This window comes from Myxine glutinosa, chromosome 6 (genome assembly GCF_964187855.1).
Source record: "Myxine glutinosa chromosome 6, kmMyxGlut1.1, whole genome shotgun sequence".
Classification (NCBI taxonomy): Eukaryota; Metazoa; Chordata; class Myxini; order Myxiniformes; family Myxinidae; genus Myxine; species Myxine glutinosa.
In genome coordinates, this window is record NC_136266.1 from 148,152,710 (window position 1) to 148,178,297 (window position 25,588).

The window sequence follows — 25,588 nt, forward strand, 5'->3', positions numbered from 1 at the left end:
TCTGGGCAGGCTGCACATCAAGAGATCACTGACCGGGACCGGTGGGTCCTCACCAACCTGGAGTTCCTGAGGGTGCACATTGAACATGTGCACAGGAGGCCATTAGTCAGTGTGAGTACTAGTATTTCTTTCTCATGCGCACATGTCTCCCTTTCAATCTCAAAATTTACAAATTTCCAATTCCTATTTGCCACTGTTATTTGAATGTTGTAATTTCTTTAATTGATGTGACATCACATTTTCAATTTGTATATTTTCAGCTTGAACAGTGTCTAGCTCCTCAAGCTACAGCTGCATCCACAACCGAACAAGCTTCAGGTGAAGTTGCTAGTGGCATACCCAATACCCCAGATGATCCCGATGCACCAGAGGTCAGAGGCCCTACCCCACCAAGCAGCTATTCAAGCCGCACAACAGCTCCTCGAGGCCAGCACAGCACCCATGGTAGAAGGGGAGGTGAGGCAGATGATCAACTTCTGGCATCACTTCAGGATCAGGGCACACACCTAATGACCATGCAGCAACAACTACTTCAGCACCTGAAACCCCAGGGTGACCAAGAGAGGCTGGGATTTGTTGAGTTTGTCCGATCCACACTTCTGAGCCTTAATCACGACTGTTGGCGACGCTGCCAGAAAGACATGTTGCAATTGCTGATGCGCTACATAGATGAGAATGAGACAGCACGCAGGTCACAGCCCACTTCATCTGCTACTTATGCTCCCCCGAATCCTCCACCTCCTGTACCTGCTGCTGCTGCTTCATGCTACCCTGGGCCCCCATCGGCATCATATGGCCAGGCACCAAGTCAACACATGTGGCAGCCCCCACCCAACCAGTGGCCAACCGATGTCCAAAACCCCACCTCCGTCTGGGGGTCAATGGAGCCACGCCGGTTGCAGCAAGAGTTTTTCCAGTTGAACACCCCGTGCTCATCTCAACCGCACCCATGGACAGCTCCTACAGCACCCTCAACCAGTACCCCATAATCTTCTCTACGTTTGAGTGGTTTGAGCCTCCTAAGGGACCTGGACACTGACACTCTGCAAGCCGTCGATCAATCTGGCTCAGCCAGAGCCAGTGAGGGAGGAGAGGGCCAAAGTCGTCGCATCAGTGACCAGCCACTTAACACCCCTAAACTCCAAGCAACTACAAGTGACTCTGAGTAGAGCTAAAGTGTTGTGTATGTTGACGTGTATAGACTGCTCTACCATAAGTGTTTTCATAGACTGCCATACCATCGGCGTTTCCATACTGTTTCTTTAACGTCAGTTTTATGAAAATGTTCATCATTAAATGTTCATGTTGAATAAAGTCCATGAGTATGAGAACGCTGTTCCACACACACACACAACAGCTCAAATCATACGGTTCTGCCAAGGAACCGATCCAGCAGTATTGTTGAAATACAGCTTGAGGTACTCTCGCAGCTGTTTCCCTGCTCGTGTGTCACGGTTGGGTCCAACTACTTGTTCGACATCGTGCATGTTTGCTTGCTGTCGCCATTCTCCAGGGAGGAGGTTATGATTTTCATCGTCTTTATCAAGTGCAGCATTCTGTAGGGCTGGATATCTCTCGCGCATTACATTGTGAAGACAGATGCATGCTTCAACCACATCCCGGACAGCTTCAGGCAACAGCTGCATCGTTGAAAGGAGGACTTGAAATCGCTGAGCTAGAATGCCGAATGCATTCTCCACCACACGTCGGCCACGAGATATACGATAATTGAAGATCCGCTGCTCCTTGGCGAGTCCCCTGGAAGAGTATGGCTTCATCATATAGGTCCTGAGGGCAAACGCATCATCACCAAGTAGGAAGAATGGTGTGTCACGGTCATCATGTGGCAGTGGCTCAGGAGCGGGGAAGTTGATGGTATCATCTGCAAGGCACTGCTTCAGTTCTGATTCATTGAATATCTGGCAGTCAGACATCGGACCAAGGCCACCAACATCACACCATAGAAATTTGTAGTTGGCATCCACCAACGCAAGCAGGACCACAGAGAAAAACCCCTTGTAATTGTGATAGAGGCTGCCTGTGTTGGGAGGACATCGCACTGCTACATGTTTTCCATCAATGGCACCACATGCATGAGGCACATTCCACCGGTTCTTAAAGTCATCTGTAACAGTCTGCCACTGTTGGGGGTTTCTTGGGCATTGGACAACTTCATTCTTATACTCTTCTCGGATTGCTCTGCAAACTTCCGGCACAAAGATAGAGATAGTGCTATGTGACACACGATACTGGTACTGGAGGGTAGGGTACTTGTCCGCAGTAGCAAGGAACCTGAGGGTCACAGCTAGCTTCAGACCAGGCTCCAAACTTGCTCTCCAATTGGTATTTTGTTTCATAATTCTTGGGCCAACCCTTTGGAGGAGTTCATCGAACATCGCTGGCTCCATTCAAAAGTAATTGTAGAAGGACCCTTCATCTTCTAGCCGCAGTTCTTGCATCAGTTGGCTGTAGTCCCCGAATTGTAACCTTCTCTGTTGTGTCAGCCAGGGGCGGACCCACCAGGTTCGTGGTCTCCTTCTTCTGTGCCTGTTCATCCTTCTTCTAAGGACAGCAATGGCCATCTGGTTCACCAGCAGTGCTTGGTGACCTTGTAAGATGGCAGTATGCAAGAGGAGTTGGTTGTTCATCTCAAAATCTTTATCTTCTGGAGATGTTCTCACTTTGGCAGCTAGGATGAAACTGATGGAAAAGCACCAGAATCAGGGCATATATATACCCAGGCACTCCAGGTTGCCCAGCAGTCGTCAGGGGTCGCCCAAACAATGCTCAAGGGTCGCCTAGGAGGCAGAAGCATGGCTGAATGGTCACCCAGTGGTCGCCGTTAGTTGCCGTTGGTCGCCGATGATGGCACGGAGGAAGCTCAATGGTTGCCCAAACATTGCTCGGGGGTCGCCTATGTAACTTCTAATCGCGTTGGTTGCCGTAGGTTGCACAGGGGAAGCAGGCAGGTGGTGCAGTGGACGCACATGTCGCTCGTAGATCGCCATGAAAATGCCCGAAAATTGCATTTTTGGTGGTTCAAGGGAGGCACAAGGATCGCTGGAGCAGTTACATAGAAACAGGATTTTCTGGGTTTAGGCGACCATTGAGCGTCCTGGCCATTTTTTGGTCGTTCAAAGGTGGCACAAAGGTCGCAGCCCTGTGTAAAGGGGGTCTAATGTACATGAGAGCGTTGCCATATGGGACACCGGGATGATCACAGGTTTCACACACGCGGGAATTAGCATAATCCCTTCAACTATTGATCACCCGATCATCCTTGTGTGATCAAAGGTATACTCTTAATCTGACAAACCGGGCGAGACAGGTCCCTGACTTACGTACATCAAGATGGTTCTTCTTCTTCGCGACATCGGAGCACCTACCTATGCAGATCTACCTAAATCTTTATGTGCCCCTACCCAAAATTCATAACAATGTTATGTCTTTGCTTCTCCTTGCAGTCGATACAATATTTTTGTTCTTATAATCACATTGTGCATGCCATTAGATGAAATTTGATACCAAACGTAGTATGTTCAGAGTGACATACCCTTCCACATGACCTTAAGTGACCTTTGGTGATCTATAGATAAAACATACAACAACATGCATTTTAAAGGCCATTTTCCCTGCTAGAGCGGGGGTTAGCCTTGCGGTCCCCATGACAATCTTCTCCATTTTGCCCTATTTTCTGCATCTCTCCTTGTTAACCCCCTTGCCCGCATTTCTTCTTCCACCATCTTTAGCCAAGTCTTTCTCGGTCTTCCCCGTCCTCTGCTTCCTTCTACATTCATTTCCATCACTCTTCTCAACCAGTCACTTTCATCCTTCCTCAACACATGACCAAACCATCTCAACCTGTTCCTCTTCACAGCATCAATCACAGGCTCTATTCCCATCATCTTTCGCAATTCATCATTTGTCTTCCTCTCTCTCAACGATACTCCACACATCCACCGAACCATTCGCATTTCCACCCTTTCCAACCTTCGTTGCTGCTCTACGTTCATTACCCATGTCTCGCTCCCATAAATCATAACACTTCTCACACATGCAGCATACACCTTTCCCTTCAGCTTCAACGACACTCCCCTCATCATCAGCACGCCACTCAGTTCCCAAAACTTCTTCCATGCACATCTCACTCGAGCAACCGTTGCCGAGTCTGATCCACCTTCTCCATTCATTGGTGATCTATAGATACCCTCTGAAGAAAAATAACACATTTTAAGTATCTTTATGACAATGTACATGTCATGAGCTTTAAGTTGATACCAAATTTGACATGTTGATATCAAATAATTGACATAGTTACGTAACATATAAAAAAGGGTTGTGGCGTATGTGACGTCATTAACATGTTCGGATTTTTGGGCACCCCTTCTTGGATTGTTAGTTGGACCCCAAGAAAGGTTTGTTCCAAGTTTCATGCTTTTGTCAGAAAGCGCACAATAATTTTGCTTAGCCACCCTGCTGATGGTTAAACCTTCTATTGAAGCACTCGTAAAAGATACACTAACTGAGAGGAAAACACAGAAGTTATATATGTGAGTAAAATTACCATTGACAAGAGATGATGAGAAAACAGAACCATATATGAGAACAGAACCACATTTCAAGATTTCTTATCATGTGGTGTTTATAATGAACTTGAAAAATAGGAACAGGATGTTGATAATACTGTTGTATGTGGTGGATTAAATATTGGAGACGTTGCTTGTTTGGATATTCACATTCTAAAGTCATCTCCTCTTAAAGCTTCTTCTTACATTGATTTCCCGAGAGAAATAAAACTTTTAAAGGCAATTGTTAATATTCAGAACAATACAACAAATGTTTTATTTGGTCTGTTCTTCCTAATCTACATCCACTACAATGGAAACCTGAAAGTGTATCACATTATAAAAAGTATGAAAATAATCTAAATGTTAAAGATTTAAAGTTTCCTTTGTCATCGATTGATATTCGAAAATAAAGAATCTATCTGTAAATGTTTATGGACGAACAGAAACAAACAAAGTTAGAATTTTGAAAATTACAGATGAATGTAAAAATGATGACAAACATTGACCACCTTTGTTTTCGTTTTGAAGAAAATTGACACTTCGCTTACATTAAAAATTTATCAAGATTGACCACATCTCAAGTAGTTAAAAGAACTAATAAAACATATCCTTGCAAGAGATGTCATCACTTCTTTCATACAAAAGAAAGACTGGAACAACATTTAAAATATTGTTCTCATCATAAATCAACTGTAATTAATTTACCAAAGGTAGGTTCAAATATTAATTTTAAAGATTTCAATAAGTCAATAAAACATCCTTTTGTGATGTATGCTGATTTTGAAAGTATTCTTGAAAAGATATATCGTATCTCACCGAATCCAGAACAATCAGACACAAATAAATATCAAAAACATACTCCTTGTGGTTTCTGTTATATTGCCACATTTGTGGGGGGGGGGGGGGGGGGGGGTAGGCAATACCTTAGTCCAGGTAGAATAGTATTGGAAGTGTGCTCCGCCAGTCGTGAACAAGAAGAAACTCCATGCATCATAAGTCGGGATCCAGAAGACCGTATGTCGTGTAAGAGCGTATCTTCGCTTTCCCATCACGAGGGGTGGGGTTTGTTAATTAGTTAGGGATTATGGGCAATTAATCCCCAGTATGTAATGGCCTCTTTTAATTTTCCTCTGTTCCTTATGACACCAGCAGCACACACACATAGCTAGGCAATCGCGCAATAAAGTGACCGGAACCAGGACATTCAACTTCCGCTGGTGCCACAGCCTTCCCATGGCCCGGGAGGCAGGCCCGGGGGCCACGCAGGCAGGCCCGGCAGGCCCGGGAGGCCACGTCCCGAAGAGCAGCAATTTGGTTCAAGCAAGGACTGCTAAGATGGCACTCACCGATAGGAGCGAACACGGAAACGTCGCAGGATGACATCAGAGCCTTGAGTACAAAGGAATTGGAGGGTGGACATTATCTCTCTCTCGGGTCCTGGAGGTGTTGGTGAAAGGCAGACACATTTGCATGCTCTTGTTTTATGGGTTTGGTGGCAAGCAGTCGTCTCCCGGGGAATTTTCTCTCTCTCGACTTCCGCGCATCTTCTGACTTTGGAGGTGAACGGTCACAATTTCATATCTCGCTCTGCTTTGGGATTTCACGGCGAGCGGTCGGAGTTCATAGCGATCCTGTGCAAGGGGAATTCATTGGCGAGCGGGGGGCGAGTGGAACGCGCGCGGCCTGCTGACTGCACAGGAGGCCTAGTTTCCACTTGCGGCAGCACAACCTATTGTTCCTGCACAAGGACGTGAAGGCCTGTGACGAACCGGGACGATTCCTGACGAGGTTCAAGAGCCGCTCAGAGCTAAGTGCCCACAAACGAACGCATTTATTTTCACAGTTATTTTTCCCTTTGTCTGTATTTGAGTGTGTGGCAACGTTCCGTTTCTGATCTTATTTTGCAATGTTTTATCGTGTTACCGGCATTTCTTCAATAAAGCCTGTATTTTTGTACTGTTAAATCGTGTCGGTTTGAGTCAATTGTTACAGGTTCGAAGATTGCCGGTGGACCTCTGAAGGTAATCGCTCGCGGCTCTTCCACCACTCCCCCACCCCCGTGCGTATAACGAAGGTCTGCCATGAGTTTTGTGACAGCTGGGGGCCGTGCTGAGTGAACTTGAGTGTTCTGGACCATGCCCACTATCGAAGACTTCTTCTTCACGCAATAACAACGACATCAAAGACCGTACATTCAATCATCTGGAAATTTTGCACACTTGTTACACTTCATCACCTCCACCATAATATAAAGTTTCACGTCGATCAATGAAGCGGTTCAAGAGTTATAATTTAAAAAAAATATTTTCGTTGGATTATTTATATCTGCCAAACCACGTCGTTCTGGCTGCAAAGTGTGGCCTCGATCTGTTCAGTCGTTTTGGAGAAAATTGCATTTTAGTGGTTTCTCAGGCTGTTCACTCAAAACAATACGGCGTCCGAACCACGTGACCTACGGCGTCATTATAATTTTATTTCTGCATCAATTGATAGAGAAGATGCTCAAGAAATTTCATCCCGATCGGATAAAGTTTTTTTACTTGTCGAATGACGTCATAACGGCGGCACCTATGACGTCATCATTCACAAATGTTATTCCGCATGGAGAGTTCTTTGCAATGAGACCTGTCTCAATTATTTCTGTGCAGCGGTTTTTTTGTACAGTTAAATCCTGTGTCGGTTTGAGTCAATTGTTGCAGGTTCGAAGATTGCCGGTGGACATCTGAAGGTAATCGCTCGCGGCTCTTCCCCCACTCTCCCACCCCCGTGCGTATAATGAAGGTCCGCCATTAGTTTGAACTGAACGCCTTGGAGTTAAAGCTCGTTGGTCATCCAAGTCGCCCTGCGGTGTTCACTGCAGGGTCGGCACACGACAATATTAAATCATCTGTTGCTAAAAAGTATAATAAATTCGAACTTTATAGAGGAAAAGATGCTTCGAAGGAATTTGTGAAAAGATTAGAGAGATATTGTGTTAGATTAACACAGATAATGGAAAAGACATTCAAACCAATATATTTGACAAAGGAAGAAGAAGAAACAAAATTTAAAGAGTATATCTGTCATATTTGTGAGGACGAAATTAATGAAGGTCCAAAGCGAAGAGACCATTGTCATCTCACTGGTAAATATCGAGGTCCGGTTCATCAAAGTTGTAATCTCAATTTTAAACTTCCCTTTTTTATTCCAGTCTTTCTTCACAACAACGCTCACTATGATGCACATCTATTTTTAAAAGAATTGAGTAAAACCAGTGGAAACATTTCAGCCATTCCAAACACGAACCAGAAATACAGAAATACAGCATCAAATACTAAAAAGTTTCCTAATCTGAAATCATATTTTTCAAATCAAGAAGAGATTGAACTCTCATCACAAAAGGGAATATATCCTCATGACAACATGAGTTCATTTGATAGGTTTAATGAAACATGGCTTCCTTCCAAAGAAAGCTTCAATAATAGATTGAATAAAACAGATATAAGTGATAAAGATTATACACAAGCATAAAGTGTTCGGAAAAAGTTTAATATTAAGAATATATCAAATATTAAAACCTTTCAATGTTTCACAAGGTATTGCGCTGGACACACAGACGGACAACCCAATAACATACGACCTGCAAATCAGAACAAAAAAAGGCATTGGAACGTTTGTACATGTTCACAAATGTGGGGAGTTGTTGTTGTTGCACTCCTCCTCTTCCCTTTATAAGGGGTGAGGTCCAACGTACCATGCTCCGACCCTGACTATGATTATGATAATGATACTCCTCCACTCCCCTCTGTTCCTGGCCAACTCTCTCGACCCTCCAACCAACCCCACTTTACTTGTATCTTTCTTCAAACAAACCTTCCACATCAACCACGGTCCACCTCTCTTCCTCCGACCTTTTATCCTCAAACTACCTCTTTTCTTTGCCATTATTTGTTCTCCCATCCACACCACATGTCCCGTCCATTTCAGCCGACATTTCACCAATCTCGCAGTCAAGCTCATCTGCACACCAATCTCCTTCCTCAGTTCATCCATTCTCCTTCTATCCACCCTCTTCACTCCCACAATCCTCTTGACTCAGTTGTTCTTGCAAACCTGCAGTGTTCGTTGTTCTCTCTCTGTCAGTGCCAGCATCTCCAGACCCTAAAGGTAGGCCGGTATTACACACCACATCAGAAACTTCCCTTTCAATCTCACTGAAATATTTCTGTCTGCCATTACACACTGCACCCTCCTCCACACTTTCACACCCACATGAATCTTCCTCCGCACCTCTGCCTTTGATTTCCCATCACCGGTCGCTGTCCCCCCCTCCAAACCCCCCTCCGTCCCCCTCGGATACGCAAACCTATTTCTATGTCTGATCTCCTTCCCCTCCAAGCTGTTATTCATTTCTTTTCTCTTCTGACCAACCCACATCACATCCATCTACCCCCTGCTCATTTTCAGCCCATGTTTCTCAAATGCCTCCTTCCATTCTACCAGTACTTCCTGCATCTGCTGCACACTCTCCACCACAACCCCCAGATAATGTTCATACAACATCTTCCCCAGAATATCTTTCATGTTTTCTGCTTAACAGCTCCATCACCCTGATAAACATGAGTGGACTGAGAGTGCTTCCATGCCTCAAACAGATGTTCACAAAGAACTCGTCCAACATCCCAGGACCAACCAAAACTCTTCCTTTTATTCCCTTGTACACCACTCTGCCCTCCACCAACCTGAATTCTGATTATGTCACTCCCATCCATCTCAGTGTCGCCATCATCATCTCTCTCGGGACAGTGTAATAGAACCTCTCCAGATCCACAAATGCCAATGCCATTTCACCTTGCACCTCCAACCTCTTCTCTACCAGCTGTCTCAGTGTGAACATCCCTTCTGTCATTCCCTTACCTTCCCCGAACCCCTGCTGCTCTTCTCCGATCTGCTTCTCCACACTCTTCCTCATCGTCTCACCCAGAACCCTCTTGGGCACCTTCATGACATGACAGAGTGTAATGCCCCTGCACTTCCTCAGATCTTGAACATCCCCCATCCCCTTTCATATCAGCACAATTAACCACGTCCTTCACTCCTCCAGAATTGACCCATCTCTCACACATACAATAAACAACCTCTTTGTCCACCTGACTCCGACTTCTCGTGCTGCAATTATCATTTGTGAACATACCTCATCAATGCCTAGCGCCCTTTCCTTTTTCACCCTCTTCAATGCCGTCTGCACTTCCTCTTCCATGATCTCCACATAACTCTGCAGCTCCAACTCACTGTTGCTTCCTTCCTGTTCAACAGCACTTTGAAATGTCCTTCACACACCCTCAATCGTGCACCCCTCTCTGTCAGGAGCCTTCCGCCGCCATCCTTAATCACCGCCCCTCCCTTCATGTCTTTGCTGTCCTCATTTCTGTCACAAGCCAATTTATGGACAAATAAATTCCTCTCTGCTGCTCCATACCACATCCCTCAGATTGGCAGTCTGCAGCCTCCTCACTCTCTGCAGACCTGGACAAAATCACAGACTGGTCAAACAAGTGGAACGTGTCTTTCAATCCTGACAAATCTCACACTCTTACGATGTCTCTCTGAAAAGACAGATTGGACAACCCTCCCATCTACTTTCTGAACAATCCTCTCCAAGAAGTTCTGCTACTCAAGCTTTTGGGTCTCACTATCTTCCAGGATCTTTCCTGGGAAAACCACATTTCCAAGCTGGCCTCCAAAGCCAGTCGCCGAATGGGCATTCTCCGTTGTGCAAAGTCCTTCCTTGGCACACCTGAGCTCATTACCACATACAAGGCTTTCGTCCGCAGCTCAATGGAAAACTGTTCTCCCCCTCTGGGCTGGTGCTCCTGCCTCAGACCTAGCTCGGCTTCACGCTGTTGAAACAAAAGCTTTCAGAACCATTGGAATCTCCCGCGATTGCAATTATCATTTGCTAACTCTGAGGGCCTTTCACTCACTCACCGCAGGCAAGTTGATGGTCTTTCTGTCTTCTACCGAATCTTCTCTGGCCGAGCCCCCCCAGCCCTGTCTGTGCTCTGTCCCCAAAAATATTCCTACAGGTCACACAAGATCTGCCAGCAACCCTCTTATGGTTAAACTGCCAAAATCAAGACTCTCTGCTCACCTTCACACTTTCATTCCCCTTTTCTCCCGCCTCTGGAACAAACTCCCCCACTCCCTTCAATCCCACTCCTCCCTCCAGGTCTTTAAAACAGCTGTTCACCACCATATCTTATCTTCCCCCATCCAAAATCTTGATCTTTTCTACCCCCGCTAATTCACCCCAGATCCACTTGTTTTGAAATTCCAACTTCTTTCCTGGAAGTCCTAGCAGTGTCCATAAGTTTTATACCTCTCCCACCCACCCCCCCCCCCTTCCCATGTCTCCCCCCCACCCCCCAAAGCCCTCTCCCTCCCACAGATCTCTCGATGTCCCTGCTCTCAAATGTTGTGTTTGTGTCCTTCCCCCTCTCTCCCCATCTTGTCTACCGCTCCCCTTATTATATGTTTTATGTGTCTGTTTGTCTTTGTGTGATTAATGTTAGCTCTTTCATGAGCCTCGATCTCGTATACAAAAAAAACAAAAAAAAACAACGAAATCAGGGCCTGGCTGACAGGAGCAGGCACGGGCGGCGTCAGATGACGTCAGAGCCTCGAGTACAAAGGAGTTGGAGGGCCGACATTTTCTCTCTCGGTTTCTGGATCTGGAAGTGAACGGGTGCCGATAAGCTCTTGTGTTGGGACACTCTCTTGCGGTGGGCCAGTCTCAACGAACGGTCAAAGTTACAAGCTCTCCTTCCCTTTCTCAATCTCGCTTGGCTGTCGGGTTTGGTGGGGACGGCCGTGTTCCGACACACTTTCTTGGCTTCTGCATTGATAGCGTGCGGTCGTGCATCCTCATCTCTCTTGGAGACCAAGAGCAGTCATAAAGAGCTGTTGAGGTGACTGGCTCTTGCACGAGGGGGATTCATTGACGAGCACGTGAACAGTTTTTAGCGCTGTTGCGCCAGGGACATTGGAGGTCTGGATAATCGTGAGGAGGGGATGAAGCGCTCGTGAACTCGGGTGTGCTTGGGCCGTGGTTTTGTGACAGCTGGGGGCCGTGCTGAATGAACTGGAGCGTTCCGGACCATGCCCACTTTCGAAGACTCTTCTTCTTCACGCAATAACAACGACATCAAAGACCGTGCATCCAATCATCTTGAAATTTTGCACACTTGTTACACTTCATCACCTCCACTATAATATAAAGTTTCACGTCGATCAATGAAGCGGTTCAAGAGTTATAATTAAAAAAAATATTTCCGTTGAATTATTTATATCTGCCAAACCTCGCCACCTATGGCAAATTCCAAAAGGTCATGAAAGTAGACTGATATGCTGAACACATCTGTGAAGTTTCCCCTCAAGAGGATCAAAAATGAGGGAGGAGCTAGGTTTTTAAAGTTTATGCTTAAAAACGTCATCGCTCCGAAAGCATGTGATGCATGACGTCATGCTCGACTTTTTTGTTTGTCATGGGTATGCGATTCTGGCTGCAAAGTTTGGCCTCGATCTGTTTAGTCGTTTGAGAAAATTGGATTTTAGTGGTTTCTTAGGCTGTTCACTCAAAACAATATGGCGTCCGAACAACGTGACCTACGGCGTCATTATAATTTTATTTCTGCATCAATTTATACCGAGAATATGCTCAAGAAATTTCATCCTGATCGGATAATGTTTTTTTACTTGTCGAATGACGTCATCATTCACAAATGTTATTCCGCATGGAGAGTTCTTTGCAATGAGACCTGTCTCAATTATTTCTGTGCAGCGGTTTTTGAGATATAGAGGTGCAATTATTTTGGGGTTTTCTAAGATGGAGCCCATGCCACGTGACCTGTGACGTCATAATATTCACTAAAATATTCTACAGGAGTAGAATATTTCCGTGAGGAGGGGAAATTTCATGTCAATCGGACCAACGGTTGCCGAGAAAATGAATCTTTAAAATGCAGACACGTAAAAATGCGGACCCGAATGCTTAACCCTCTCTTGCGGTGAGACCCTCTCTTAACCCTCTCTTGATCGCGAGATCTCGCGAGATCACGGCGAGGTCACGTCTTTTCGAAGCTGCTCCATGCGCTCACGCTTTCGAAGCTAAGTGATATTTCTCAATTGTGTTTTTGTCGAGACTGTATCTATCTTTCGGTGTATGTACCTACAGCGTATCTTTTGGAAAATTTTCGGTGCTAATTTTTCGTTCATGTATACACAATCGTCGGTTAATGGTATCGAGTATTCTGCGGCCTAGTACTCGTAGGCTTAGACTACCGTACCGTCTCAGACCTTGTGGTTTGTTTTTCTCTCAGCGATTCATCGAATGCGCTGAAATTATTTTCGTTCTCTGTTTCGTACCAGTCGTTCACCCCGTACCTCCTTGTTTAATATCTGTACTCAGAACAACAACAAAAAAAAAACCCAAAAAAATATTTCCTTCCCAGGTCTTATTCGTTTATTTGTTGTTCTTTTTGTTCGTTCGTTCTTCGTTCGCGCGGTTAGAAATGTATAATCTCTCCCCTGAACAACTATTTTCTCTCATATATTATAACACCCTTTTCTTCTTTTCCTACAAAAGGATGCTTTCGTCTTGCTCACCAAATCTATTCATTCCAAAAAATATATATAATATCATCTCTTACAGTTCCTCCTTTCTACATTCCATAAACTATCCAAAACTCCATCCCTCCTCCAGTGTCCTCAAACGTATTTTTGACTCGAAGGTCTCAAACTCATTTTGCAAAAAATGTTCGTTTCCCATGAATCGTACACTTTTCAAAATCCAATCTCACCCCTCCCCTCCAAATCCTCCCCATCACCCATCCCTTTCAAATCTCCCCCCTTGCCCCTTCCCTCCCCTCCCTCCTAAACTCCCCCCACACCCCTCCCCTCCGAGACTCTCCCTCGCTCGTCCCCTCCTAGACTCCCCTCTCACCCCTCCTCCTCAAAGCATCCTCCCTGCTTCTTCCTCCTTCCAACTTTCACTTTCATCTCCCCAAACCTCCTGCCTTGCTCTTCCCCCTCCTCAAATAACACCTCACTGTGCCTCACCCAATCTCCATCAAACCTTTTGTCTGCCCCATTCTTCCCTTTCTCCAAGCTATTCTGAAATCTCTGACACACCTTCAACAGCTCTCCCTACCTCTTCCTCCTCTTCCACATCTTACCCTACCCCTCCCCCCCCCCGTTCTGGACCCGATGCTCCCCCTTCCGCTTCATTAACGGTATGGACCTCAAACATCCGGGGCCTTCGCTCAAACTTGACTGACCTCTCCATACAGGTTGCTTCTGACAAACCAGATGTGATCTGCTAAACAGAAACTTTCCTCCTTCATGATGTCTCTGATGCCTTGGTATCTCTCCCAGGTTACTCCCTCCTCCGGTATGATAGACCTGAGCCTCGTCCTGGAGGTGGGGTTGCTATCTTTATAAAAAACTCTCTTCCTCACTCGCCCTCCACTGCCCTCTCTCCACCTCACCCCCAGGAATACCTTTGGCTACGGCTTCCTCTTCGCTCCCACCTTTTGTTCATATGTGTGTTGTACCGTCCACCAATCAGCGATGACTCCATCTACATCTCACTGTCTGATAATATGGACCAACTTCTATCTACCCATCCCAACTCTCTCTTCCTCATATGTGGTGATTTCAATTGTCACCATGCCAGTTGGCTGGGTGTGGGTACCTCTCTCACCAGCCATGGCTCTTCAGCAAAGGACTTCTGCGACTCACTGGGACTGACACAATCTGTCAATTTCCCGACCCGGATCTCAGTCAACGGAGCATCTTCTCTTCTGGATTTGGTTATGACAAACTTCCCTGAAAATGTCTGCTGCTCTTCTTCTGCTCCAATCGGCTCATCTGATCATGTGCTTGTCAAAGTGGACATCTCTCTGACCATTCTCAGAGAGCCTCCTCAGCGTCGACGAGTCTGGCATTTCACTCAGGCCAACTGGCACGGTCTTCAAGCAGCCATCAATCATCTGGACTGGTCTCCCATCTCTACCGCCTCTGACATCAACTCATCCTGGGAATTCTTTCAAAGTAAATTGCTCTCTCTCATGCACAGATTTATACCATCTCGTCTTCAGTTGTCATACCCTTCCTCCCGTCCATGGTACACGGAATCTTGTGGTGAGGCTGTTGCCCTGAAACAACTTGCTTTCGTCTCCTGGAAAGCAAATCCAACGGAAGGAAATCTCATTTCCTTTCACAAAGCCCGAAACAAGTGTGTGTCCACCCTCAGGAGAGCCAGGAAACAATATCTCACCATTCTCAAGACCGAACTCTCTTATCTGTCTCCCTCTTCCAAATCCTGGTGGCGTCTGGTCAAATCTGTTTCTGGTGTTTGTTCCCCCTCCATCCCCTCCCTCACCTCAAACGGCTTAACAGCTGACTCCGCACGTGAAAAAGCTGAATGCCTCAACTCTGTGTTTGCCTCTAAATCTTGTGTCCCAAACCCATCCCTCTCTGTACCCACCGTACCCAGTCGTACCCAGCTGCTCCTGGACTGTGTCCTTTCCTCCTGACAAGGTGGAAAAGTTTCTGTCAACCCTCGACTCTGATTCTGCAACTGGTCCTGACGGCATCAGCCCACGGGTCCTAAAATCATGTTCTTCTGCTCTTTCACTCCCTCTTTCTGTTCTCTTCACCCTCTCTTTTGCTCAAGGTCATCTGCCATCTGCTTGGAAATCAGCCAACATCACCGCTTTGCACAAAAAAGGTGCAAAAACAGATCCCAGCAACTACAGACCAATCAGCCTTCTCCCAATTATCAGCAAAGTCATGGAATCCATAATTGCTTCAGATATTAAATCTTTCCTCTTCTCCAATGGCTTGATCTCTGATCATCAATTTGGTTTCAGACCTGGTCACTCTACTCTGGACATGCTGCTTCTGCTTTCTCAACAATGGATGGCGGTCCTCAACGCCAAACAGGAAATTAGAGCTGTCTCCCTTGACATTTCACGTGCCTTCGATACGGTCTGGCACCCTGCTCTGCTCTCCAAACTCTCCTCCTTTGGTATCCATGGAAATCTCCACGCATGGCTGGCGGACTTCCTCTCTGGTCGTAGTCAACGTGTGGCCCTGAATGGGTTTCTCTCATCTCCTCTTCCTGTTCAGGCTGGAGTTCCCCAAGGTAGTGTTCTGGGCCCTGTGCTTTTTCTGGTCTTCATCAATGATCTCTCTGACTCTCTTGAAAATCCTCTCTATCTCTTTGCTGACGACTCTACTCTCTGTCGCTCCATTCCTCATCCCTCAGATCGGCAGTCTGCAGCCTCCTCACTCTCTGCAAACCTGGACAAAATCACAGACTGGTCAAACAAGTGGAACATGTCTTTCAATCCTGACAAATCTCACACTCTAACAATGTCTCTCCGAAAGGACCGACTGGACAACCCTCCCATCTACTTTCTCAACAATCCTCTCCAAGAAGTTCTGTCGCTCAAGCTTTTGGGTCTCACTATCTGCCATGATCTTTCTTGGGAAAACCACATTTCCAAGCTGGCCTCCAAAGCCAGTCGCCGACTGGGCATCCTCCGTCGTGCGAAGTCCTTCCTTGGCACACCTGAGCTCCTCATTCCATACAAGGCTTTCATCCGCAGCTCAATGGAATACTGTTCCCCCCTCTGGGCTGGTGCTCCTGCCTCACACCTTGCTCGGCTTCACGCTGTTGAGGCCAAAGCTTTCAGAATCATTGGAATCTCCTGCAATGTAGTCAACGCCGAGGGCCTTTCACTCACTCACCGCAGGCAGGTTGGTGGTCTTTCTGTCTTCTACCGACTCCTCTCCGGCCTTGCTCCCCCAGCTCTCTCTGTGCTCTGTCCCCCCAATATTCCTTCAGGTCGCACAAGATCTGCCTGCAACCCTCTTATGGTTAAACTGCCAAAGTCTAGGCTCTCTGCTCACCTTCACTCTTTCATTCCCCTTTTCTCCCGCCTCTGGAACAAACTCCCCCACTCCCTTCAATCCCACTCCTCCCTCCAGGTCTTTAAAACAGCTGTTCACCACCATCTCTTATCTTCCCCCATCGAAAACCTTGATCTTTTCTACCCCCGGTAATTCACCCCAGAGTCCTTGCAGTGTTCATATGTTTTAATCCTCTCCCACCTCCCCCCAAGTCCTCCCGATGTCCCTGCTCTCAAATGTTGTGTTTGTGTCCTTCCCCTTCTTCCCCCTCTCTTTTGTGTCCTCCCCCCTCTCTCCCCATCTTGTCTGCCGCTCCCCTTGTTTTTTGTGTTTTGTGTGTCGGTTTGTCTTTTTGTGTGATTAATGTTTGCTCTTTCACGAGCCTCGATCTTGTATACAAAAACAAACAAAAAAAAAACCCTGCCTTTCGCTTCGTGAGCGCAGGGTAATAAAGCCGGTATTTTTGAGCATTTTCAATCCGTGTCGGTTGAATTATTGCAGGTTCGAGGACGTCCGGTGGGACCCGGGAAGGTAAGCTCTTCCCTCTCCCCCACGCGCGTATTCTCCGCTATATTTTCACTGAATGCCTCGGAGCGTAAAGCTCAATCGGCAATCCGTCCGAGACCGGTCTTTATCGGCGACGGCCACAACAGTTACATTAAAAAAAAATGTACAAAAATGTGCCTCTCATTCCATTTTTTGGTATTCTACCTGTTGGTATTCCATTTTTGGGAATGTACCCAGGGGGCAGGGTCAAAATTATTCTGCTCTTGCACCTTATTGCCATGTGGTGATCCTAACAACTAAGTTTGTGAATTTTTACACAACCGTTCAGGAGGAGACAGCATGACACAGACGGACGGAGCTGATTACAATGTGACTATGATGAAGTGTCTTCATATTTTTCAAAAAGTGTGGGATAACAAGATAAGCATTGAATGGATAAAGAGAGGTAACAAACTACTTCCTGCATGCAGATAACTTATATGCACCGGTAAACATGGAGCAGTTGAACGTGTTTCAGATAGGGGAGCAAGCAACCATTTTAGGAGATCATAACTTTAATGAAATCCGCCCTCCCCTCTCCCCCCCACCACTCCCCTGCTGACCTCAATCTTTTTAATGCCGTGTACAAACTTTGGTACATCATGGGTGATGAAAGCTGTGGTCAAGTGTCATCAAAATGGTGTATGCAGTTCTACTTTGGGGGGCCGGGAGGGTGTGCAAACCTGGACCCAATTTCACCCCCGGTGGACCCTCCCTCCCTCCCCCTCCGCCCCCCAAGATCTCGATTTTTTTATGCCGTGAACAAACTTGAGTTCCAACACACAAAATATAAATTTCGCCAAGTTTGGTCATAATCCCACCAGCAGTTTCAGAGAAGAAGTTGCAAGTGTTTGAGGGCGGATTGATGACGCGCCATCCCATAAGCTACCAGGAAATATGTTCCAGGTGAGCGAAAAATTGACCTTGTACCATACATCAAAATCCATTCATATTAGACAACACAAAACTGCATCAAAAGAGATGACACAAGTTATAAGAATATGAAAAAAAAACTGGCAGAAGATCAAGATATTTGTTGACATGCAATGTTGTTTTTAAAAAGTCACGTACCCGACGCGGGTCTGAATCCATCATCCATCCTGCCAGGGATACAATGCTTATGTTAATCACAGAAAAGTTACACATGTTATTTTCTTTACTAAGTTTGGAATGTGTTGTGAGTTATCATCTTATCCAATTTGAGCACGTACATAGCTAAACGGTAAACGTAACCAGCTTGATCAGCACATTTAGACCGACAGTCTGTGCAAACAGACACAAACCGGCACGGCAGAGACAGACACAGACACAGACCGGCACGGCAGAGACAGACACAGACACAGACACAGACACAGACCGGCGCGGCAGAGACAGACACAGACAGGCGCGGCAGAGACAGACACAGTTCGGCGCGGCAGAGACAGACACAGACACAGACCGGCGCGGCAGAGACAGATACAGATACAGACCGGCGCGGCAGAGATAGACACAGACACAGATCGGCGCGGCAGAGACAGACACAGACACAGACCGGCACGGCAGATACAGACACAGACACAGACCGGCGCGGCAGAGATAGACACAGACACAGATCGGCGCGGCAGAGACAGACACAGACACAGACCGGCACGGCAGATACAGACACAGACACAGACCGGCGCGGCAAAGACAGACACAGACACAGACCGGCGTGGCAGAGACAGACACAGACCGGCGCGGCAGAGACAGACACAGACCGGCGCGGCAGAGACAGACACAGACCGGCGCGGCAGAGACAGACACAGACCGGCGCGGCAGAGACAGACACAGACCGGCGCGGCAGAGACAGACACAGACCGGCGCGGCAGAGACAGACACAGACACAGATCGGCACGGCAGAGACAGACACAGACACAGACACAGACTGGCGCGGCAAAGACAGACACAGACCGGCGCGGCAGAGACAGACGCAGACCGGCGCGGCAGAGACAGACGCAGACCGGCGCGGCAGAGACAGACGCAGACCGGCGCGGCAGAGACAGACGCAGACCGGCGCGGCAGAGACAGACGCAGACCGGCGCGGCAGAGACAGACGCAGACCGGCGTGGCAGAGACAGACACAGACCGGCGCGGCAGAGACAGACACAGACCGGCGTGGCAGAGACAGACACAGACACAGACACAGACCGGTGCGGCAGAGACAGACACAGATCCAGACCAGCGCGTCAGAGACAGACACAAACCAGAGTGGCAAAGACAGACACAGACCGGCACGGCAGAGACAGACACAGACCGGCACGGCAGAGACAGACACAGACCGGCGCGGCAGAGACAGACACAGACCGGCGCGGCAGAGACAGACACAGACCGGCGCGGCAGAGACAGACACAGACCGGCGCGGCAGAGACAGACACAGACCGGCGCGGCAGAGACAGACACAGACCGGCGCGGCAGAGACAGACACAGACCGGCGCGGCAGAGACAGACACAGACCGGCGCGGCAGAGACAGACACAGACCGGCGCGGCAGAGACAGACACAGACCGGCGCGGCAGAGACAGACACAGACCGGCGCGGCAGAGACAGACACAGACCGGCGCGGCAGAGACAGACACAGACCGGCGCGGCAGAGACAGACACAGACCGGCGCGGCAGAGACAGACACAGACCGGCGCGGCAGAGACAGACACAGACCGGCGCGGCAGAGACAGACACAGCCCGGCGCGGCAGAGACAGACACAGACCGGCGCGGCAGGGACAGACACAGACCGGCGCGGCAGAGACAGAAACAGACCGGCGCGGCAGAGACAGACACAGACCGGCGCGGCAGAGACAGACACAGACCGGCGCGGCAGAGACAGACACAGACCGGCGCGGCAGAGACAGACACAGACCGGCGCGGCAGAGACAGACACAGACCGGCGCGGCATAGACAGACACAGACCGGCGCAGGAGAGACAGACATAGACCGGCACGGAAGAGACAGACACAGACCGGCGCGGCAGAGACAGACACAGACCGGCGCGGCAGAGACAGACACAGACCGGCGCGGCAGAGACAGACACAGACCGGCGCGGCAGAGACAGACACAGACCGGCGCGGCAGAGACAGACACAGACCGGCGCGGCAGAGACAGACACAGACCGGCGCGGCATAGACAGACACAGACCGGCGCGGCATAGACAGACACAGACCGGCGCAGGAGAGACAGACACAGACCGGCACGGCAGAGACAGACACAGACCGGCACGGCAGGGACAGACACAGACCGGCGCGGCAGAGACAGACACAGACCGGCGCGGCAGAGACAGAAACAGACCGGCGCGGCAGAGACAGAAACAGACCGGCGCGGCAGAGACAGACACAGACCGGCGCGGCAGAGACAGACACAGACCGGCGCGGCAGAGACAGACACAGACCGGCGCGGCAGAGACAGACACAGACCGGCGCGGCAGAGACAGACACAGACCGGCGCGGCAGAGACAGACACAGACCGGCGCGGCAGAGACAGACACAGACCGGCGCGGCAGAGACAGACACAGACCGGCGCGGCAGAGACAGACACAGACCGGCGCGGCAGAGACAGACACAGACCGGCGCGGCAGAGACAGACACAGACCGGCGTGGCAGAGACAGACACAAACCAACGCGGTAGAGACAAACACAGACACAGACCGGTGCGGCAGAGACAGACACAGAGACAGACCGGTGCGGCAGAGACAGACACAGACACAGACACAGACCGGTGCGGCAGAGACAGATATAGACCCAGACCAGCGCGGCAGAGACAGACACAAACCAGAGTGGCAGAGTCAGACACAGACCGGCACTGCAGAGTCAGACTCAGACCGTTACGGCAGAGACAGAGACAGACACAGACCAGCACGGCAAAGACCGAGGCAGACACAGACCGGCACGGCAGAGACAGACACAGACACAGACCGGAGCGGCAGTGTCAAACACAGACCGACGTGGCAGAGACAGACACAGACCGGCGCGGCAGAGACAGACACAGACACAGACCGGCGCGGCAGATACAGACACAGACCGGCGCGGCAGAGACAGACAGACCGGCGCGGCGCGGCAGAGACAGACACAGACCGGCGCGGCAGAGACAGACACAGACTGGCGCGGCAGAGACAGACACAGACACAGACCGGCGCGGCAGATACAGACACAGACCGGCGCGGCATGGACAGAGACAGCACAGACCGGCGCGGCATAGACAGAGACAGACAGGCGCGGCAGAGATAAACAGCCTGGGGCGGCAGATGGACATCGACTGGCGCGGGAGAGACGGTGTATATGTGTGTATGTTTATGCATATGTATTTGTATGTTTATGCATATGTATTTGTATGTTTATGCATATGTATTTGTATGTTTATGCATATGTATGCGTATATATGTATGTGTATAAATATGTATGTATGTATGTATGTATGTATGTTTGTATGTATGTATGTATGTATGTATGTATGTATGTTTTAGCTGAGGCTAATGACTGTACCTGAGTTGCTGTGTTGTCATGATTTACACCAATCATAATACAAACACTTACTTTGCACAAATGTATTTGTTGTGTTTGTGATATTTCATTTTTATAGGCAATTTAGGTTGAATGTTTTTTTCTTCAAGAAAGAACCCCTCAGCACACACATCGCGGAGGGGTCGGTGCAGACTGGAAGTTTGGGACGATTACACCTCACCACCACGTAATTAAAAACACCTCACCACCACGTAATTCAAAACACCTCACCACCAAGTAATTTAAAACACCTCACTACCACAAAATTAAAAACACCTCACAGCCATAAAACACACAATAAAAACACCTCACCACCACAAAATTAAAAACACCTCACCACCACAAAATTAAAAACCCCTCACAGCCATGAAACACGTAATAAAAATACCTCACCACTACGAAATTAAAAACACCTCACAGTCATAAAAGACGTAATAAAAACACCTCGCAGCCATAAAACACGGAATAAAAACACCTCACAGCAATAAAACACGTAATAAAAACACCTCACAGCCATAAAACACGCAATAAAAACACCTCACAGCCATAAAACACGTAATAAAAACACCTCACAGCCATAAAACACGCAATAAAAACACCTCACAGCAATAAAACACGTAATAAAAACACCTCTCAGCCATAAAACACCTCACCACCACAAAATTAAAAACACCTCACAGCCATAAAACACGTAATAAAAACACCTCAGCCATAAAACACGTAATAAAAACACCCCACAGCCATAAAACACGTAATAAAAACACCTCACCACCACGTCATTTAAAAACACCTCACCACCAAGTAATTCAAAACACCTCACCACCACATAATTAAAAACACCTTACCCCCACATAATTATAAACACCTCACCACCAAGTAATTCAAAACACCTCACCACCACATAATTCAAAACACCTCATCACCAACTAATTCAAAACACCTCACCACCATATAATTAAAAACACCTTACCCCCACATAATTAAAAACACCTCACCACCATGTAATTATAAATACCTCACCACCACGTAATTCAAAACACCTCCTCACCAACTAATTCAAAACACATCACATAATTAAAAACACATCACCACATAATTAAAAACACCTCACCACCATGCGATTTAAAAACACCTCAACACATCATTTAAAAACACCTCACCACCATGTGATTTAAAAACACCTCACCACCATATGATTTAAAAACACCTCACCACCATGTGATTTAAAAACACCTCAACACCATGTGATTTAAAAACACCTCACCACCATGTGATTTAAAAACACCTCACCACCACATAATTAAAAACACCTCACCACCATGTGATTTAAAAACACCTCACCACCATGTGATTTAAAAACACCTCACCACCATGTGATTTAAAAACACCTCACCACCATGTGATTTAAAAACACCTCAACACATCATTTAAAAACACCTCACCACCATGTGATTTAAAAACACCTCACCACCATGTGATTTAAAAACACCTCACCACCATGTGATTTAAAAACACCTCACCACCATGTGATTTAAAAACACCTCACCACCACATAATTAAAAACACCTCACCACCATGTGATTTAAAAACACCTCAACACCATGTGATTTAAAAACACCTCACCACCATGTGATTTAAAAACACCTCAACACCATGTGATTTAAAAACACCTCACCACCATGTGATTTAAAAACACCTCACCACCACATAATTAAAAACACCTCACCACCACATAATTCAAAACACCTCACCACCATGTGATTTAAAAACACCTCACCACCATGTGATTTAAAAACACCTCACCACCACATAATTAAAAACACCTCACCACCACATAATTCAAAATACCTCACCACCACGTGATTCAAAACCACCACAACGTTATTAAAAACACTTCACAACCACGGAAACAAAAGTTTGAGGGAGTCGTTAAGTGCCAACACAGACACTGCCCAGATGTGTAGATATATAGACAAATGACTGCACCCAAGTTGCCGTTTTGTCATGGTTTAAAACTAATCATAATTCAAACAATTATTTTGCACAAATGTATTTGTAATATACGTGATATCACATTTTATAAACAATTGAAGTTGAAAAAAAAATCTTTGCCAAAAAAATTCCAAAATAAAAATAAAAAAAATTGGAAGATTTTTGAAAAAAAATACCCTTAGGACATACCGACGGGAGAGATATGTGTATACCAGTTCAGTGACAAGACAACACAACACAGGCCAGGACAGGACAGGACAGACGCTGCACAGATATATATATATATACGTATGTGTGTATATGTATGTATGCAAATTATATGATATTTAAATGTACGTTTTACAGATATTTCTTTGTTTTTATAATAAAATGCGAATCTCCGAACAAACCTCCTCACCTCAGACCCGACCCCACTCACATGAACCTTCGCCAGTTGCAGTCCGAGGTTTGCAAAGACCACCCAGAAGTTCTTCTTCGTTATTGATTACTTCCTGTTTACGTACATAGTTTTTCTTCCCCTTTGTAGGAAGATTGTTATTCACATCAGCAATTTGTGTGCCGTCGCCGCATTGCAGTTTGAAACTAAAAGAGAAGATAAAGGAGAAGAAGCAGAGACAGCTTCCGGGTGAGGAGTGAAACCACGTGCGCTGCTTTGTCTGCAATGGTGGATTAACGAAAGTGCACATGGACACGTGCCCAGGACCCCCCAAATTCAATGACGTCATGCAATCAACACAACCCGAGATCATGAGATATGAGAGACAACGCGAGACCGATCATGGTCCATCATGTTTCGCGATGAGACCGAGGGAGGGTCTCACTTTGCGGACAAAACACATCACCTTGTGAGTGGTGATGGACACAGCGAAAAGAGAATGCTCCATCTCGAGGAGAGAAAGCATTGTCACGTGATTACTCAATTAAAAAAAAACGTTTTTCCTGATATTTAACGACACGGGACTTTTGTAAAATTAAGGAGTGAAGTTGATATTAGTAAAATGTTTAATGTTTACAAATACAACAATAATGATAATCACATTAAAATTGTGCAATGGCGAATGTTAATACATACTTATCGATATTGTTTCGCAAATGCACATGATAATTAATATATTGTGCAATGAATGACAAAAAAAGGTTCATCAGTTGATTAAATAACCCGTGAGTTCGGCGGACGATGCGGGTTTTTAAATCAGAACTTCTGCGCCGCGGATGATGATTCAACCAAACTGTCGGTGATGAAAAGCGAAACACAGCTCAACTTGAGCAGCGAGAGGGAGGGGGAACGTTGGCATCTGTACCTGTATGATCGGGCACTCACCTCACCAGGCACTCACGGACCCATCAGCATATCTCCGACACCGTCAAGATGGCGTCCCTCTCATCTCTCCCACAATCCCCTTGCGTGAGTTCCGCCTCCATCATCATCCCTTCCCAGCAATCCCTAAACATCCGGCAAATCACCAACAACAACCACAAACTCGGAAATTATCAAGCACGGAAAAATGAACACAACATTTTCTCCCCTCTCCCACCAAGTTCAGGTGTGGAATGACGTCACAAAATCTTGAAAACGGCTGGGGTGCTGGGGGGTTCTTTGAGGCCGCTGCAGTGCCCCCACAGGTTCAAGCCCTCCTTCTATATCAGCCGTATCACCTGTATTGGTGGGGCACGTACCAACTCCCAGCTGGCTCGGTGTCATCAAAGGCTGGGTCACAGGGGCCGCCACTTTCCGTGTGCGTGTTTCCATCTTTCATTTCATTTTGATAATTTAATTTTGCGGATACGTTTCATTCCATTGACGCAAAGATACGTGGTAAACTCAGCTGAAACTTGAACAGTACTCAGTGGCGAGCATACCTCCGCCAGGTGAACAGTTTACCTTTTGTAATTGTATCCTCGAGTCGACCAGACAAATCACAATACGGTACAGAATCATATTTAATTATAATCATCCGTCCACAACTTTGAGATGTCCTACTTTGTGTCGTTTTGGCCCCATCTCCCAATGGTGAAGAATCA

The 25,588-nt window shown here is 47.1% G+C and overlaps 1 protein-coding gene across 12 annotated transcripts in view; it reads right to left on the reverse strand.

Moving 5' to 3' along the window:
• The window catches only part of LOC144892670 (uncharacterized), a 55,534-nt gene extending 30,529 nt beyond the window's left edge, over positions 1–25,005 (reverse strand). For 3 of the 12 annotated variants that reach the window (XM_078780669.1, XM_078780672.1, XM_078780665.1), the window contains exons 1-2: positions 24,868–24,971; positions 18,141–18,169 (exon numbers count right to left, since the gene is read on the reverse strand). In XM_078780669.1, the coding sequence (XP_078636795.1) occupies positions 18,141–18,168 (28 nt within the window). In that variant the 5' untranslated portion in view covers position 18,169; positions 24,868–24,971. Of the gene's footprint in view, positions 1–18,140; positions 18,170–23,963; positions 24,149–24,867 lie in introns of all 12 variants that reach the window. The other 9 variants (XM_078780673.1, XM_078780666.1, XR_013623885.1 and 6 more) reach the window with 8 other exon arrangements.
• Positions 25,006–25,588: the final 583 nt, after the last annotated feature.